This window comes from Cherax quadricarinatus, chromosome 96 (assembly GCF_038502225.1).
Source record: "Cherax quadricarinatus isolate ZL_2023a chromosome 96, ASM3850222v1, whole genome shotgun sequence".
NCBI lineage: Eukaryota > Metazoa > Arthropoda > Malacostraca > Decapoda > Parastacidae > Cherax > Cherax quadricarinatus.
In genome coordinates, this window is record NC_091387.1 from 2,407,060 (window position 1) to 2,425,865 (window position 18,806).

The 18,806-nt window shown below is 37.2% G+C and overlaps 1 protein-coding gene across 20 annotated transcripts in view; it reads left to right on the top strand.

Annotated features, from left to right (window-relative positions):
- Positions 1-18,806, top strand: part of Cadps (calcium-dependent secretion activator 1) — a 445,541-nt gene that overhangs the window by 110,902 nt on the left and 315,833 nt on the right. For all 20 annotated transcript variants that reach the window (XM_070104970.1, XM_070104977.1, XM_070104972.1 and 17 more), the window contains 2 exons: positions 788-867; positions 5,540-5,685. In XM_070104970.1, coding sequence (XP_069961071.1) covers positions 788-867; positions 5,540-5,685 — 226 coding nt within the window. The remainder of the gene's footprint in view (positions 1-787; positions 868-5,539; positions 5,686-18,806) is intronic.

The window sequence follows — 18,806 nt, forward strand, 5'->3', positions numbered from 1 at the left end:
TCCCAATGCGACCAATTATGTAAGTGTATTTATGTAAGTGCGTTTGTATGTGTATGTTTGGGGGTCTGAAATGGACTAATCTAATTCACAATATTCCTTATGGGAACAAATTCGGTCAGTACTGGCACCTGAACATACTTCTGGAATGAAATAATATCGTAAACCAGGGGTCCACTGTATATGCCCTAATTTACAATTTTTTATTGAAAAATTTGGATACTAGTTTCCATACGATGAATTATGAATGCCTCTTCTGATTTCCTTCAAATCTTCAACACTAATATTGAACTACATTATGAACCTATGGCCTGTAGCTCGATTGGAAGTGCATTCAGCTCACACACTGAGGTCCGCGGTTTGATCCCTGGTATGGGTGGAAACATTACGGCTTGTTTCCTTAAGACACTTGCTGTCCCTCTTCACCTAGCAGTAAAATAGGTACCTGGGTGTTAGTCAACTGGTGTGGGTTGCATCCTGGGACAAAATTGACCTAGTTTGCCTGAAATGCTCTGCATAACAAGGGGGCTTTCTATATAGTAGTATGTCATTGATGGTCAGCTATGGTCTGTATACCTAGTACAGGTACTTGTAGCTTTATTGGTTTATCCATTGTAAATAATTCTTCAGATTAATAACTCTCCCAGTGAGGGATAATTTTAGATTTTATTATTATTTTTGTGGAGAAGTGGTAAACCCATATTGGTTTGATCCAGGGAAAGAGAGAGAGTAGCTGCATTTCCTCTATTAAAGAACCCTGACATGGTATAATATATGTCATGTTCCACAGGTCACTGCCTGAGATAGACGGACTGAGCAAGGAGACGGTCCTCACCTCCTGGATGGCCAAGTTTGACATGATCATTAAAGGTAGGTACAGTAGGGCCACTGTTTGGGAGTTTAGTGTCATAACACTCAGGCCTAAGTGCCACAAGTTTCTGACCTTAGTGAAACAAGCTTTAGACCTTAGTGCCACAAGCCTTTGACCTTAGGGATTCCTGAGCTGCTTTGGGGATTAGCGTGGACGGTTACAAAGCATGGCTTGCTTCTGCAGTGTTTTAAAAACTGAGGTTGGAGAGTTGAAGGAGGAGGTCTTGCTTCTCCAGGAGGAGATTAGGAGGCTGAAGGTCCACCTCAATGGGTCTGGGAGAGAGTGTGAGGTGGCTGGAGTTGTGGGGAATGAGACTTCTAGCAGTGAGGTGCAGTCTGTCTCTCGCTGTGAGGAGGCTGTAGTTGGGGAGGTAGCAACGGCTACCAGCAGTGAGGTGCAGCCCAGCACCTGCTACAAGTGGCGAGTTGTTCACAGTAATGGGAGGCGCATCAGAGTAAGGAAAGTTAAGAGTGAAGATCTGAAGGTAGGAAATCGCTTCTCTGTTCTCCAGGATGAATGTACTTCAGTGGCCAGTGAAGGTAAGGGTACTACTGCCCCTGCTAATGAAGGTAAGCGCATTCTTGTGGTTGGTGACTCTCAGGTAAGATATATTGACCGTGCTTTTTGTAATAGGAATAAGAAGATGAGAGATAGAGTGTGCTTCCCTGGAGCTGGTGTTGGGGACATTGTCAACAGGCTGGATAATATCATGTCAGGTAATGGGAACAAGCCCATTATCTGTCTCAGTGCTGGTGGAAATGATATTGGGAAGGGTAGGAGAGAAGAGCTGCTAGATAAGTACAGGTCAGCTATAGATTTCATTAAGTCTAAGGGAGGGATCCCAATCATATGTAGCATCTTGCCTAGAAGGGGAGTAGGAAATGAATGGTTGTCTAGGGCAATTGGTGTAAATTGCTGGCTAGACAGATACTGCAAGGAACTTGCAATCCCATTCATTGACAACTGGAACAACTTTTATGGCAAACATGATATGTATGCAAGGGATGGGGTACATCTCTCTGGGGCAGGGGTGGTAGCACTTGCAGACTCGATTGAGAAGGCCATTGGTGAAATGCCTATGATTTTAAACTGATGGAAGATAGAGGTATGGGTGTGTGTGGGAAACAAGCAGGTTGCAACACTAGGGTTGGAAACAGTAAATGTATAAAAGGCATTCAGCATGAAGTTATAAATAAAGACAATAGAACAGGCCAGCAAACAAAGGGGGACAGCAGAGGGCAGCAAGGGACTAGCTCCCTTAAGGTTTACTATACTAATAGCAGGAGTGTTAGAAATAAGATAGATGAGCTAAGATTAATTGCAAGTGCAGGAAACATAGATATTATTGCTATAACAGAGACCTGGCTCAATCTGAAAGATAGAGAGATGCCCTCTGAATGTCACATACAAGGCTATAAATTATTCCACACTGACAGGGTTAACAGGAAAGGTGGTGGAGTAGCGATGTATGCCAGAGACAATTTAAATTGTTGTGTTAGACAAGATATTAAATTAGAAGCGTCAGCCACTGAATCTGTTTGGTTACAGCTTCTCGAGGGCCGAGAAAAACTAATTTTGGGTGTGATTTACAGGGCCCCAAATCTTGATAGGGAGTGCAGTAAACTTCTATGGGACGAAATTCGTAAGGCATCTACATACGAAAATGTTGTGCTAATGGGAGATTTCAACTATAGACAGATTGACTGGAGCAATTTGACAGGAAATTTAGAGTCGGGTGACTTTCTTGATACGATCCAGGATTGTTTTTTAAAACAGTTTGTGACAGAGCCAACTAGGGGAAATAACCTCCTTGACTTGGTTCTTGCCAGTAGGGAAACACTAATTAATAATCTTGAGGTTAATGATGAGCTTGGGGAGAGTGATCACAAATCACTCAGTTTTAATATATCATGGAATTCCCCTAATAATGGCAATCAAGTCTCCGTCCCTGACTTTCGCTTGGCTGATTTCATAGGACTGAAAAATTACTTAGGTGGGCTGAACTGGAATGACCTGACTAAGGGTCAGGTAGGTGGTGATGGTTGCCGATATGATGCTTTCCAGGGCATAGTTCTAGCTGCTCAGTCAAATTATGTTCCAAATAGGGAAATCAGATCAAACAAAAATGATCCTAAATGGATGAACAATAGATTAAAATATCTGATTGGTCAAAAGAGAGGCATATATAGGCAAATCAAAAGAGGAGAGGCGCAATTAAGAAATCGATATATTCAGTTAAAGAGAGAAATAAAAAAGGGAATTAGAAAAGCAAAAAGAGATTATGAGGTTAAAGTTGCAAAAGAATCGAAGACTAACCCAAAAGGATTCTTTCAGGTATACAGAAGTAAGATCAGGGACAAGATAGGCCCACTCAAAAGTTCCTCGGGTCAGCTCACTGACAGTGATAAGGAAATGTGTAGAATTTTTAACACATACTTCCTCTCAGTTTTTACACAGGAGGATACCAGCGATATTCCAGTAATGATAAATTATGTAGAACAGGACGATAATAAACTGTGCACTATTAGGGTCACAAGTGACATGGTCCTTAGGCAAATAGATAAATTAAAACCTAACAAATCCCCAGGCCCTGATGAACTGTATGCAAGGGTTCTAAAGGAATGTAAAGAGGAGCTTAGCACACCTTTGGCTAATCTTTTCAACATATCACTACAAACTGGCATGGTGCCAGATAAGTGGAAAATGGCAAATGTGATACCTATTTTCAAAACAGGTGACAGGTCCTTAGCTTCGAACTATAGACCAATAAGCCTAACCTCCATAGTGGGAAAATTTATGGAATCAATAATTGCCGAGGCAGTTCGTAGCCATCTTGAAAAGCATAAATTAATCAAAGAATCTCAGCATGGTTTTACAAAGGGGCGTTCCTGCCTTACGAATTTATTAACTTTTTTCACTAAGGTATTTGAGGAGGTAGATCATGGTAATGAATATGATATTGTGTATATGGACTTCAGTAAGGCTTTTGACAGGGTCCCACATCAGAGACTATTGAGGAAAATTAAAGCACACGGAATAGGAGGAGAAATTTTTTCCTGGATAGAGGCATGGTTGACAAATAGGCAGCAGAGAGTTTGCATAAATGGGGAGAAATCAGAGTGGGGAAGCGTCACGAGCGGTGTTCCACAGGGGTCAGTGTTGGGCCCCCTGCTGTTCACAATCTACATAAACGACATAGATGAGGGCATAAAGAGCGACATCGGCAAGTTTGCCGATGACACCAAAATAGGCCGTCGAATTCATTCTGACGAGGACATTCGAGCACTCCAGGAAGATTTGAATAGACTGATGCAGTGGTCGGAGAAGTGGCAGATGCAGTTTAATATAGACAAATGCAAAGTTCTAAATGTTGGACAGGACAATAACCATGCCACATATAAACTAAATAATGTAGATCTTAATATTACGGATTGCGAAAAAGATTTAGGAGTTCTGGTTAGCAGTAATCTGAAACCAAGACAACAGTGCATAAGTGTTCGCAATAAAGCTAATAGAATCCTTGGCTTCATATCAAGAAGCATAAATAATAGGAGTCCTCAGGTTGTTCTTCAACTCTATACATCCTTGGTTAGGCCTCATTTAGATTATGCTGCACAGTTTTGGTCACCGTATTACAGAATGGATATAAATTCTCTGGAAAATGTACAAAGGAGGATGACAAAGATGATCCCATGTATCAGAAACCTTCCCTATGAGGATAGACTAAGGGCCCTGAAACTGCACTCTCTAGAAAGACGTAGAATTAGGGGGGATATGATTGAGGTGTATAAATGGAAGACAGGAATAAATAAAGGGGATGTAAATAGTGTGCTGAAAATATCTAGCCTAGACAGGACTCGCAGCAATGGTTTTAAGTTGGAAAAATTCAGATTCAGGAAGGATATAGGAAAGTACTGGTTTGGTAATAGAGTTGTGGATGAGTGGAACAAACTCCCAAGTACCGTTATAGAGGCCAGAACGTTGTGTAGCTTTAAAAATAGGTTGGATAAATACATGAGTAGATGTGGGTGGGTGTGAGTTAGACCTGATAGCTTGTGCTAACAGGTCGGTTGCCGTGTTCCTCCCTTAAGTCAATGTGACCTGACCTGACTAGGTTGGGTGCTTTGGCTTAAGCCGGTAGGAGACTTGGACCTGCCTCGCATGGGCCAGTAGGCCTTCTGCAGTGTTCCTTCGTTCTTATGTTCTTATGTTCTTATGTCACAAATCTTGGAATTTAAGGCCATGAGTGTTGGACCATAGGCTATCCTATACCTTTAGGCTGCACTAACATTTCAAGAGAGTAGGTGTATAATTTCCTCTTGACAATTTCTACCATCTTTTCAACAATATTCCTGATCCCTGCTGGTAACAAAGAATAACTAAAGTGTAATGAATACTCAAAAGTGCTCACTAATAACTCACATGAGACAAAAACTCAGGAGGTTAATTGATCTGTATATTTCGACCCCCTTCTGGGATACCACAAGGTCCTTTTCAGCAGATACTGAAGAGGAACCCAGCAGGAACGTGAAATATACAGATCAATCTATCTCCTGAGTTTCTTTCTCCATGTTGGTTGTTATTAAGCATTGGTAACAGTCATTATAGTGAATTGAAATCTCATTCATTAGGAACTACATTATAGTTGTATAATCTCTCATGTACTTATAGGTGAAGAAGACAGCAAACGGCCGGGTAGGATGCAGCAGAGTCTCAACAGTGAACTTATAATGCCCAAAGAGCAACTCTTTGATATGTTCCAGCAGATTCTTGGTATCAAGAAATTTGAACATCAACTTCTGTTTAATGCATTACAGGTACTTAAGTGTTTTTTAGTTTATTTCACATTTGTTTCTGATAATTTATGAAAATTTTCAGGGAATAATGATTATATTTGATTAGAGTCAAGAAGAGGACATTGGGAAAGTGGTCAAGTATTGTACTGTACTAGTGTAGTCTGTTAAATCTGTTAATAATTCTGTGCATCATCCACCTTGTGGCTGGATCTCAAACCATGTCTTCTAAAGCAAGTACTTTATTACAAAAATAAGTAGATTTAAAAAACATACAGAAAAGTAACGGTAAGTTTGTATGGCGCTGAATGTCAGTGGAAGTTTGTAAAATTTACCTCATCTTGCACGTTGATTAGATTGAAAAAGATAATAGCAATCATCCCTGAGTAGAGTAAAATAACTCACAAAATCATAATGACATGATTGCAAACAAACCACAGTATGGGCAGGAATTGAACTTGCAGCTAGTGAGTCATGAAACTCCAGACTGGCTAACTCCAGTGGCTAACGCGCCGGTCTGGAGTTTTATGACTCACCAGCTGCAAGTTCAATTCCCACTCTATAACGTGGTTAGAGGGAGATAAGATAAGATTTTATTTGGATTTTTAACCCCAGAGGGTTAGCTACCCAGGATAACCTAAGAAAGTCAGTGCATCATTGAGGTCTGTGTTTTATTTCCATGGAGGTCCTTCAATCTTGTCTCCCAGGATGCAACCCACTCCAATCAACTAACACCCAGGTACCTACTTATTTGTTAGGTGAACGGAGACATCAGGTGTAAGGAAACGCCGAATGTTTCCACCAGGCTGGGGATTGAACCATGGACACTCAGTGTGTGAGGTGAGAGTGTTGCCAACCAGGTCTTTGTTTCACACCTCCATGACAAGACAGTACATTACCTCCCTGGTTGGCTGCTGCCTACAGTCCTATTGCGACGTACATACACCATCTAAAACTCTGTATTATCACCCACTCACACTAGGGGTGGCCACCATTTTTTTTTTGTAATGGAGGATTTGTATATTACAGTGATAGCATTAACTATATTGATTAGGGCTACCTAAGCCACATTAAACACAGGCAAAAACCTGTGAACTGTTTATGTATCTCTGTCCTGTGACCCAGAAATGAGTAGCACTTTTGGCTATGGTTTGCCCTGCAGGGTCATATTTAATTAAACTTAAAAATTCCGACTCACAAAATGTTGATAACACGATCGCAAACGACTGCAATGTGTTTGAATCCCATTTAAAAATTATCTTTGTCTTGCAGTAAATGTGCAGTAGGATCTGGTAGACTGAAAGAGCCTTGATTCTGTTTAAGGTGTTACGTTCCCTAATGAAATGAATGTCATCAGGGTACATAACACTGTATAGTAGAATCATGGCACTTTTGAACCAACAAAATCCTTGTAGAGACCTACTAGGTAATCTTCGCACACAAGGGCCTGCCCAGATGCCCCACCTGTGACCTGACCTACTTCTCTCTCGTCACTGCACATGACATGACTTTTGCATCACCATACAGTCAAAATATGTCGAGCCTTTGTAAGTCTAGGATCACCCTGTAGTGCCAGAGACTTGTGCGGCAGATGTTAATTGGCCCAAAATGCATTGCATTCTAGTGGCTTTCTTTTGTGCCTAACAATGTGACACTGTTTTATTTTATATAATTACGTTATTTTTGTACTGCATAAAAAGAAAGAAAAATCTGAATTTGAATTATGTATACATTTGATACATAGACTGATGCCAGAATTCATGTCAGACTACCGGACTATGTGCAGGTCGAGCCTGCAGGTTGAGCCTACAGGTTGAGCCTGCAGGATGAGTCTGCAGGTCGAGCCTGCAGGTTGAGCCTGCAGGTTGAGCCTTCAGGTCGAGACTACAGGTCGAGCCTACTGGTCGAGCCTACGAGTCGAGCCTTAAGAGACCAATCGTGGACGTCTTGTGAGGGTAAGTACAATGTATGGAGTAATGCCAATATCTGGCAGTGATACAAAGGAATGACAGAGTTACTTCATTACACTGTTTGAACATTGAAATGGCATAAAATACTGACAGGTTGTTAGGTAAGACACATATGCAACAGTTAGGTATCTTTATTTTGAAACGTTTCGCCTACACAGTAGGCTTCTTCAGTCGAGTACAGAAAAGTTGATAGAAGCAGAAGATACTTGAAGACGATGTAATCAGTCCATCACCCTTGAAGTTTTGAGGTGGTCAGTCCCTCAGTCTGGAGAAGAGTATTGTTCCATATTGTTTCAGACTATGGAACAATACTCTTTTCCAGACTGAGGGACTGACCACCTCAAAACTTCAAGGGTGATGGACTGATTACATCGTCTTCAAGTATCTCCTGATTCTATCAACCTCTCTGTACTCGACTGAAGAAGCCTACTGTGTAGGCGAAACGTTTCGAAATAAAGATACCTAACTGTTGCATATGTGTCTTACCTAACACTACACTGTTTCAAGAGTAAGTATGATAATGTCAAGATTTTAGAAACTGGGAGTACCTGTCAGTGTAGTTTAGAAGGCGGGGACAGGAGCTGAGATTCAGCCTCCATAAATACAAATTGGTGAGTATAAATTACAGTATTTCATACATAAATTAAGACTGATTTTTTTTACTTATGAAAATAGTTTCATTCATTTATTAACACTATTATGAATATATGTATAAAATTACTTTCTATAAGGTTCTCAAATCTAAATACAATCTCCATAAAGTGTAAATTTCAATCTGGGCAAGACAGCTATTGACTGAGTTACAGTTAACCCGTAAACGGTCCAAGCAGATCTACGTTCACATGTGTAGTGCTTCAAAAGTACATCTACGTTTTTTGTACATATTTTCAAATATAACAAAAAAAAAGTAGATCAAAGTTTTTTACACATTTTCAAATGTAAAAAAAAAAAAAAAAAAAGATTTACTTGTTTTACATACTTTCAAATGTTGAAAAAACGTATATATACGTTTGGACCGTTTATGGGTTAATTAAAATGTTGAAAAAACGTATATATACGTTTGGACCGTTTATGGGTTAATTAAAATGTTGAAAAAACGTATATATGTGTTTGGACCGTTTATGGGTTAATTAAAATGTTGAAAAAACGTATACATACTTTTGGACCGTTTATGGGTTAATTAAAATGTTGAAAAAACGTATATATACGTTTGGACCGTTTACGGGTTAATGTGTTTCCTTGTTAGGGTCACTCTACCTTGGTGACAGCTTAACGTGGTATATAAAAAAATACCAACCCATTACACAGTGTGAAGTATTAGCTATCAGAAGCACTGAATAGTAAAATATTTTCAAAAATACTGTATTGCATAGATCAAATAAAACATTTTATGCAGTGCAATATCACACATTATAATAACCCACATGGGGGCAGAAACTCTAGAGATTAATTGATCTTTATATTTCAACCCTCTTCTGGGGTCCTCTTCAGCAGATGAGATATAATGAATAAGAAAAAATGACAATGAAGATTATTTATAATATGACAGTTTGAATTAATTACTGCCACTTGAATATGACCATACTGGATAGTTTGGAATGTTGAATAGTATATATTAGAGGTTATATTCAGTTCAACCTTCTTTGACCTGGCCGGAGATGCAGAAGTTTCTTATTTTTTTTTTTTTTTTTGAGTTGCCTTTCTTTGGTGGGAGACGCTGGCATATTAAAAATAAAAACTTGGGATTGTTGGAATGAATATTTTGTGTAATTACCAGACCAATGTTATAAAACTGTCTATTACATGTGTGATACACTATAAAGCTTACAGCTATGTACTGCATTTATATCTGCCTCTGGCTGTATCAACACATTATATAAACTACATAGATTTCCAGTAGGGTTTAGTGAAATTATGTTTTACTGATGCAAATGATGGGCTGCTGATTTAGGGAATTGAAGTTATCTTCCCATTCTTTGGATCAAAGCAGATTGTATCTCACTTCCCATTCTTTGGATCAAAGCAGATTGTATCTCACTTCCCATTCTTTGGATCAAAGCAGATTGTATCTCACTTCCCAGATGCTATATGACCCAAATATAATAATAATGATAGTAATAATAATAATATCAAATTTTACAAAAAATATGTCATTAGACCAGCTACTGATTTTAGATTATTGAGAAGGAAAGAGGGTAGTAGAATGGACTTAATACTGTATATCTTTTCTCACAACAGTGAAAGATTTTACCAGCTCCCTCAAAAGAATATTTGTTCAGTATATATCTTTGAAAATAAAAAGTCACAATGCAGTGACTAGAACAATACACAAATAACCCACACATAGGAGAATGAAATTTAGACATTGTTTTTGTCCATCTTGAACCATTAACCAGTCACTAGGTAATGATGCTGAGGATTTTACATAAGTTCTATAAAACTATTATATAATGTGATTTTTTGTAATTGCAATTAAGAGTGTACAGCCTCTCCTCACTTAGCGATGTATTCGTTAACCAATGACTCAGACTTACGACGGGCTCTCTGACCAGTATTTATACCTAAATAATGTGTATTAGAGCTGATTTTCTCTTTTCTGTTTGTTATAGTATACAGTACACTACTGTATAAACATATAAAAATATACCAGAAATATTATATATGGTGCAAAGGTGACATTAAAACAATATCAAAGATGGTTGACATAAACCCAAAACCATTATCGTATGCTCCTCACTTAGTGACGAATTCGTTTAGCGGAACTCCATTGTTAAGTTAGAAGAGACTGTATTCAAAATTGAGTAGCATGTGAAAAATTCTTTATAATACTTGCTATTATAAAGAAATTGCATTTTCAAAAAAATTATTTAAGAGAATTCCACAGGAGAGCTTTCTTGCTCAAAAATATTTGACTCGAGTCTGCCAGCCAGACAACCAGTGATCATAATACACATGGCTAGGTTTGTTTTCCTTAATTCTAAAGCTAAAAATGTATATATCTTGAAATGGAGGAAATGTGGTTATTTTATAATTAAGACCCATGTCAGTTGATTTTCTCACAGATAATATCTGAGACTCCATTATATATAGGATCTGAGTTATGAGTTTCTGGGATAATGTATGTATTATTTATATACTTCTTGCTTCTGAGTTCCTATCAGTATTTAATAATATTGATACAGTGTATCAGAAGAGGGATTATTATTATTATTATTATTATTATTATTATTATTATTATTATTATTATTATTATTATTATTGTATTCAGAAGAAGCACCAAACCCCTATGGGTCATACAGCACTAGAGGAGAGAGATGTACGTGCTTGGAATGATTCCATTAGTGGATCATGCATAGTGGGTGGTGGATCCTGGTGAGTTGTGCTGACTACAGTGGAGGGACCAGTGTAAGTAATGGAGGAGGTGCTGGCATGAGACAAGATGCTTGCAACAATAATGCCGTCACATACCAGGGTACCTCCGCCTTTTATGGCATGCCCGGCGCCTGAAAACTCATTTATTAACCTGTGGTTGTACAGTATTGTGATGGAATAAAATATACTTTAACAATCTATGATCATGAATTTTTCCAACTTGGTGTTGAATAAGATAGTGGTGTTTTAAATAAAAGCTGAAATAAAGGGTTTTAATATTCACATCTTATTTTGTCAATAGGATCCTGCTTAGATGACTATAATACCGCCAACATATTTGGGTTCTACAAATCTTGGTTTACTTTAGAATAAGTTGTAAAGACTGATGCCGAAAGGTTATAGAAATTGATCTATTGTTGTTGGAATATTATATTTGGTTAAACTAAGCCTCAGACTCCAATATACCTTGATTAATATTCTTATTACATATTAAAAATATTTACAAATCTTACTATGCACTGTGTCATAAGTCACCCTGTGGGAACTTGTGTTTAAGAGGTGGTTAGATCTGATATTGCATTTGGGTAGAAAGTCTTCACTAGGGACGTAAGTAGACTGTCAACATGAAACTGCTTTCAGTAAATATTTGTAAAACAAATTAATTAAAAATAAGTAAACAGCTACTTAAGTCCCTCTCAAAGCACTTTAATCATCCCCTTACTTTAAAAAACCTTAAACATGATCTGTTAAAGGCAATAAATCACACCCTTACCTTTAAATGATGATAAAACATTTCTTTGTTGTAATAGGATTTAATAAGAGCTTACTTTTCTTAAGGCATTAAATGCACCCTTATTTTCAAAGGCATTAAATTCCCCTTACTTTTAATGGTATTTAATTCAGTTTTATATTTAAAAGCATTAACCTCACTCTTACTTTTAAATGCATTCAACTCTTACTTTTAGAGGATTAAATTCACCCCTTGCTTTTAAAGGTAGTAAACTCTCCCATACTTTTTGAAGCAGTAAAAGTCTCAAAGATACTACAGTAGTACCTCGGGATACGAACAGCTTAAAACTCGAACACTTATGTAAGTGTATCTATGTAAGTGCTTTTGTAAGTGGATTTTTGGGGGGTATGAAACGGATTAATCTAATTTAATTATTCCTTATGGGAACAAATTCGTTCAGTATCAGCACTCGAACAGCCTTCTGGAACAAAAAAAGTTTGTATCCCGAGGTACCGCTGTATATGTAAAAATAACTCATTTGCTCAAAAAATTTACAAGTAAAGCTTCACAGAAAATACCATAATACAATACAAATAACTCTTATGGAGCTCCTCTGTGTAGTTCAATTTTTTGTAGATACAATTAAAAATTTACGTCCAAAATTGGACACCATATGCAAGGGCCTTCATTGTGCATGTGAATCAGTTTTGAATTCACTTTTTCAGTCGCATTTACACAGACGGTCGCACTATATAAGGGATTCCGTACTCAGATTTGCTGAAAACACATCTGTTATGTGTTGAGACTATTTTGCTCTCGTTTTGCACTTGATAAAAATATAAAATACAGTGGACCCCCGCATAACGATCACCTCCCAATGTGACCAATTATGTAAGTGTATTTATGTAAGTGCGTTTGTACGTGTATGTTTGGGGGTGTGAAATGGACTAATCTACTTCACAATATTCCTTATGGGAACAAATTCGGTCAGTACTGGCACCTGAATATACTTCTGGAGTGAAAAAATATCGTTAACCGGGGGTCCACTGTATAGTGATAAGTTTTTGAGTGTCTGGCGCTGAACATACACAGGCATGTTGGCAGGAAAGTTCAGATATTCTGGTAATATATAGTAGAATTACCAATAAAATGTTAGGTAAATGAACACAGATGCAGCTAACATTGCCACAATAAAATGTCATGTTAGTTGCCTCTGTGTCCATTTATCCAACACTTGGATATTCTGGTCAAAACTTTCTGTGGTACTGAGGGCATGTGGTTGGTCAGCGAACTGGAGGGTACTGGGGTATGTTAGGTCAGGTCAGATGTACCACCACCCACTGTGTATCTACAGATTTCACCTTGGGGGAGTTGAGGTCCTGCTTGTAGAATACCTTAATGTATATGAATGTGTGTATCAGACCAAATTATCTCATTTAATGTAGACTGACTTCAAGTTTTTTAAATACTACATTATATATATATACAGAAGACTTGTAAATTTGGTAGGGTGTGCAAAAGAAGAAAATTAAAAGTGAATACAGGAAAGAGTAAGGTTATGAGGGTAACAAAAAGATTAGGTGATGAAAGATTGGATATCAGATTGGAGGGAGAGAGTATGGAGGAGGTGAATGTATTCAGATATTTGGGAGTGGATGTGTCAGCGGATGGGTCTATGAAAGATGAGGTGAATCATAGAATTGATGAGGGGAAAAGGGTGAGTGGTGCACTTAGGAGTCTGTGGAGACAAAGAACTTTGTCCTTGGAGGCAAAGAGGGGAATGTATGAGAGTATAGTTTTACCAACGCTCTTATATGGGTGTGAAGCATGGGTGATGAATGTTGCAGCGAGGAGAAGGCTGGAGGCAGTGGAGATGTCATGTCTGAGGGCAATGTGTGGTGTGAATATAATGCAGAGAATTCGTAGTTTGGAAGTTAGGAGGAGGTGCGGGATTACCAAAACTGTTGTCCAGAGGGCTGAGGAAGGGTTGTTGAGGTGGTTCGGACATGTAGAGAGAATGGAGCGAAACAGAGTGACTTCAAGAGTGTATCAGTCTGTAGTGGAAGGAAGGCGTGGTAGGGGTCGGCCTAGGAAAGGTTGGAGGGAGGGGGTAAAGGAGGTTTTGTGTGCGAGGGGCTTGGACTTCCAGCATGCACACGTGAGCGTGTTTGATAGGAGTAAATGGAGACAAATGGTTTTTAATACTTGACGTGCTGTTGGAGTGTGAGCAAAGTAACATTTATGAAGGGGTTCAGGGAAACCGGCAGGCCGGACTTGAGTCCTGGAGATGGGAAGTACAGTGCCTGCACTCTGAAGGAGGGGTGTTAATGTTGCAGTTTAAAAACTGTAGTGTAAACCACACTTCTGGCAAGACAGTGATGGAGTGAATGATGATGAAGTTTTTCTTTTTCGGGCCACCCTGCCTTGGTGGGAATCGGCCAGTGTGATAATAAAAAAAAAAAAAAAATTATTATCTCGTGCAAATATTTTTGATCTTAATGAGGTAAACTCTTTCTGAAAGTGTGTTTGCACATGCCGCTTTTTACAGAGGGCGTATTAAGAAATTTTTTTCTTTGAGAGAGTTTTAAAATTACAAGTTACAAATTAATCATAACGATATTAATGATGTTAATGCGTGCATCCTAGCTTTTTTCCTCAGTATATTCCCTTTTTGCAGAAACTTTTGATGTAAAATAGGCTTAAAAACATTCATTATTAGTTTTTATATTGATTTTTGTAATGGTTCATAATGTTGTAGTATAAAATATATCCTAAATACGCCTTTTTCCACTCTAACGTTTTCAATTCATAACTTTTCTAGTTATCCATTCTGGCATATAGGTTTAGAAAATCTTAGAATATAATGAATTTGAAGGTTTTTCACTATAATATATTTCATTAAAATATACATTTTTTAAAGAAATTAATTTTTTTAATATACATAAAGTTAAGATTAAGGACAATTTAATTCCGACACTACAGTTTCCACCCTCGTCACTAAAGGACTTGACAGTAAAGTTTTAAGTTTTGTTGAGAATAACGGAAGCAAACTCTTTGGACCCCAATTAACTGAGGTCTGGTAACATCCGTTCATAAGTAAATCAGTGGTGGTCAGATCAACTGTATTGACGAGTAACTTTTATGTTGCTTATTCCTGCTTATAATAATAATAATAATAATAATAATAATAATAATAATAATAATAATAATAATAATAATAATAATAATAATAATAATAAATTTATTTCTGTCCTGCAGTATGCATAATGTAGTTTACATGTAATTAAATATTGTTAGGTGCAAAAGACAGCTGCTAGCATGCAATTCTTTTCAGGTAGACTGGTGCTTGATCATTAAGATTAGTAAACCCAGAATGCACTACATACTAGTGGCTAATTTTGGTGCCTAACACTGTTATATTACATGTAAATTACATTAACTTTGCACCACATAAAAAGAAATAAAAATTTGAATTTGAAGAGTCCATGTGATATTGCCCCATGATACTGGCTCAGTCTTCACTAAATAATGATTTTTCTTTTATTTTCACATTTATTTATTGCCAAGGTAAATGCATACCCTCGAATTTATATTCATTTTAATATTTACACCTATGATATATCACAAAATTTATTCCGAAGTATAGTCCGTGCTTCCTTCTTCGGTACTGAGAAAGAGTACACATCTTGACCTTTATTTATCCATCTGGGACAAAAATTTGAAATTGAGAAGAGGGATTTTTCTATGTAAATATATTATTTTTTTTTCAAAGTAGCGAGTGTTGGATTTTTTCGTAAAAACCCTCAACAGCCATCTCTTTTTTGGGAATTTTTTTTTATATAGATTACCTTAAAGAAAACTGTTATTTTGTCATATTTTCTCCTATTAAGGTTAACTAATATCCTCAATAGTATAAAAACAAAAGAAATGTAATCTTTCACATTACCAGAGGATAGCGGATACAATACATACAGCAGAGAATACAATCAACCCTCAATTTAACAGACCTTGATTTAACATCTTTTGGAAATATTGGACAGATGACGAGATCAGTCGATTTGGAAACAGCGGACAAAGTTCGTTGATTAGAGAACCATCCGAATAGTTCCGATTGTGGCAAAACATTATCATCTTGATTTACCATTGCTGGGCGCCTGTTACTCATCCTATTAGTCCATTAAATTGAAGTTTTAAATATATTGTAATAACCATGGATGTAAATAATAATTGAACAATACAGAGGTATTATTTTTACCTCAAATTTACCTGTAATTATGGAATATATGAATTTAGAAAAAATATAATATCAATAGTTATAGACAATATAATTTCTTCATTTGCGAGAATATAGGATAATGTTGTAGTGAAAGACCTTCATATTAAATTTGCATAATTTTCTATAATTTTAGGTTAAGAAAGGTATGAGTATATTTTGGTTGAATTTTAACCCAAAATATTTAAGACATTAATATAGTTGCAAATGTCAAAACAGATAATAATAATAATAATAATAATAATAATAATAATAATAATAATAATAATGGTGAATTAAGCCTATCTTATCTCAAAATTATATGTGAATTTGGAATAATGCCAAGAAAATAAGTATTCTGAGGGATAAATTAATATTCTAATAACATATATATACCATGCCTAGTTTTAAATAAGAAAGTTCAAAATTCTTTCCTTATAGAAAGCAGTGTGTAGTATAGTATTCCCTCTGTAAGAAGCACTGATAGCAGACCTCTGAGAGATATGATTTATTTCTGATGAGGTGATTGTTTGTACGAGTTTACGATGTAAACAAGAATGTACTACGAGTCTTCTTATAGGTGTTATGTAAACTATAAAAGTCTATCTTTATTTAAAAGAGGTTTGGTTTGATACAGATATGGACACATAAACATGCACGTGTGCACTTCCTAAAAACTTGCACACACAAACCTTAAAACCCACACACACAAACATGCACGTGTGCACTTCCTAAAAACTTGCACACACAAACCTTAAAACCCACACACACAAACATGTACGTGTGCACTTCCTAAAAACTTGCACACACAAACCTGTGTGCACTTCCTAAAAACTTGCACACACAAACCTTAAAACCCACACACACAAACATGTACGTGTGCACTTCCTAAAATCCCGCACTTAGGATAGGAACCCCATGGCAGTGTTTTGATTCACAAATGACCGTTGTCAAGCCACAGCCGTTCGGTGATCCAAGACCAAAATGTCATCATTGGGTTCCCTTATTGAGGGATTTTAAGAAATGTTCAAGTCATAGTATTGTCATCTTCTGTTCTCGGTGGGAGACGGCCGACTTGTTGAAAAAAAAAAAAAAAAAAAAAATATATATATATAGAGCTAAAGAAGGAGTAGCAATAATGTTGAAGGATAAGCTATGGCAGGAAAAGAGGGACTATAAATGTATTAATTCAAGGATTATGTGGAGCAAAATAAAGATTGGATGTGAAAAGTGGGTTATAATAAGCGTGTATGCACCTGGAGAAGAGAGAAGTGTAGAGGAGAGAGAGAGATTTTGGGAAATGTTGAGTGAATGCGTGGGGAGTTTTGAATCAAGTGTGAGAGTAATGGTGGTTGGGGATTTTAATGCTAAAGTGGGTAAAAATGTTATGGAGGGAGTAGTAGGTAAATTTGGGGTGCCAGGGGTAAATGTAAATGGGGAGCCTTTAATTGAGCTATGTGTAGAAAGAAATTTGGTAATAAGTAATACATATTTTATGAAAAAGAGGATAAATAAATATACAAGGTATGATGTAACACGTAATGAAAGTAGTTTATTAGATTATGTATTGGTGGATAAAAGGTTGATGGGTAGGCTCCAGGATGTACATGTTTATAGAGGGGCAACTGATATATCGGATCATTATTTAGTTGTAGCTACAGTTAGAGTAAGAGGTAGATGGGAAAAGAGGAAGGTGGCAACAACAAGTAAGAGGGAGGTGAAAGTGTATAAACTAAGGGAGGAGGAAGTTCGGGTGAGATATAAGCGACTATTGGCAGAAAGGTGGGCTAGTGCAAAGATGAGTAGTGGGGGGGTTGAAGAGGGTTGGAATAGTTTTAAAAATGCAGTATTAGAATGTGGGGCAGAAGTTTGTGGTTATAGGAGGGTGGGGGCAGGAGGAAAGAGGAGTGATTGGTGGAATGATGAAGTAAAGGGTGTGATAAAAGAGAAAAAGGTAGCTTATGAGAGGTTTTTACAAAGCAGAAGTGTTATAAGAAGAGCAGAGTATATGGAGAGTAAAAGAAAGGTAAAGAGAGTGGTGAGAGAGTGCAAAAGGAGAGCAGATGATAGAGTGGGAGAGGCACTGTCAAGAAATTTTAATGAAAATAAGAAAAAATTTTGGAGCGAGTTAAACAAGTTAAGAAAGCCTAGGGAAAATATGGATTTGTCAGTTAAAAACAGAGTAGGGGAGTTAGTAGATGGGGAGATGGAGGTATTGGGTAGATGGCGAGAATATTTTGAGGAACTTTTAAATGTTAAGGAAGAAACAGAGGCAGTAATTTCATGCACTGGTCAGGGAGGTATACCATCTTTTAGGAGTGAAGAAGAGCAGAATGTAAGTGTGGGGGAGGTACGTGAGGCATTACGTAAAATGAAAGGGGGTAAAGCAGCTGGAACTGATGGGATCATGACAGAAATGTTAAAAGCAGGGGGGGATATAGTGTTGGAGTGGTTGGTACTTTTATTTAATAAATGTATGAAAGAGGGGAAGGTACCTAGGGATTGGCAGAGAGCATGTATAGTCCCTTTATATAAAGGGAAAGGGGACAAAAGAGACTGTAAAAATTACAGAGGAATAAGCTTACTGAGTATACCAGGAAAAGTGTACGGTAGGGTTATAATTGAAAGAATTAGAGGTAAGACAGAATGTAGGATTGCGGATGAGCAAGGAGGTTTTAGAGTGGGTAGGGGATGTGTAGATCAGGTGTTTACATTGAAGCATATATGTGAACAGTATTTAGATAAAGATAGGGAGGTTTTTATTGCATTTATGGATTTAGAAAAGGCATATGATAGAGTGGATAGAGGAGCAATGTGGCAG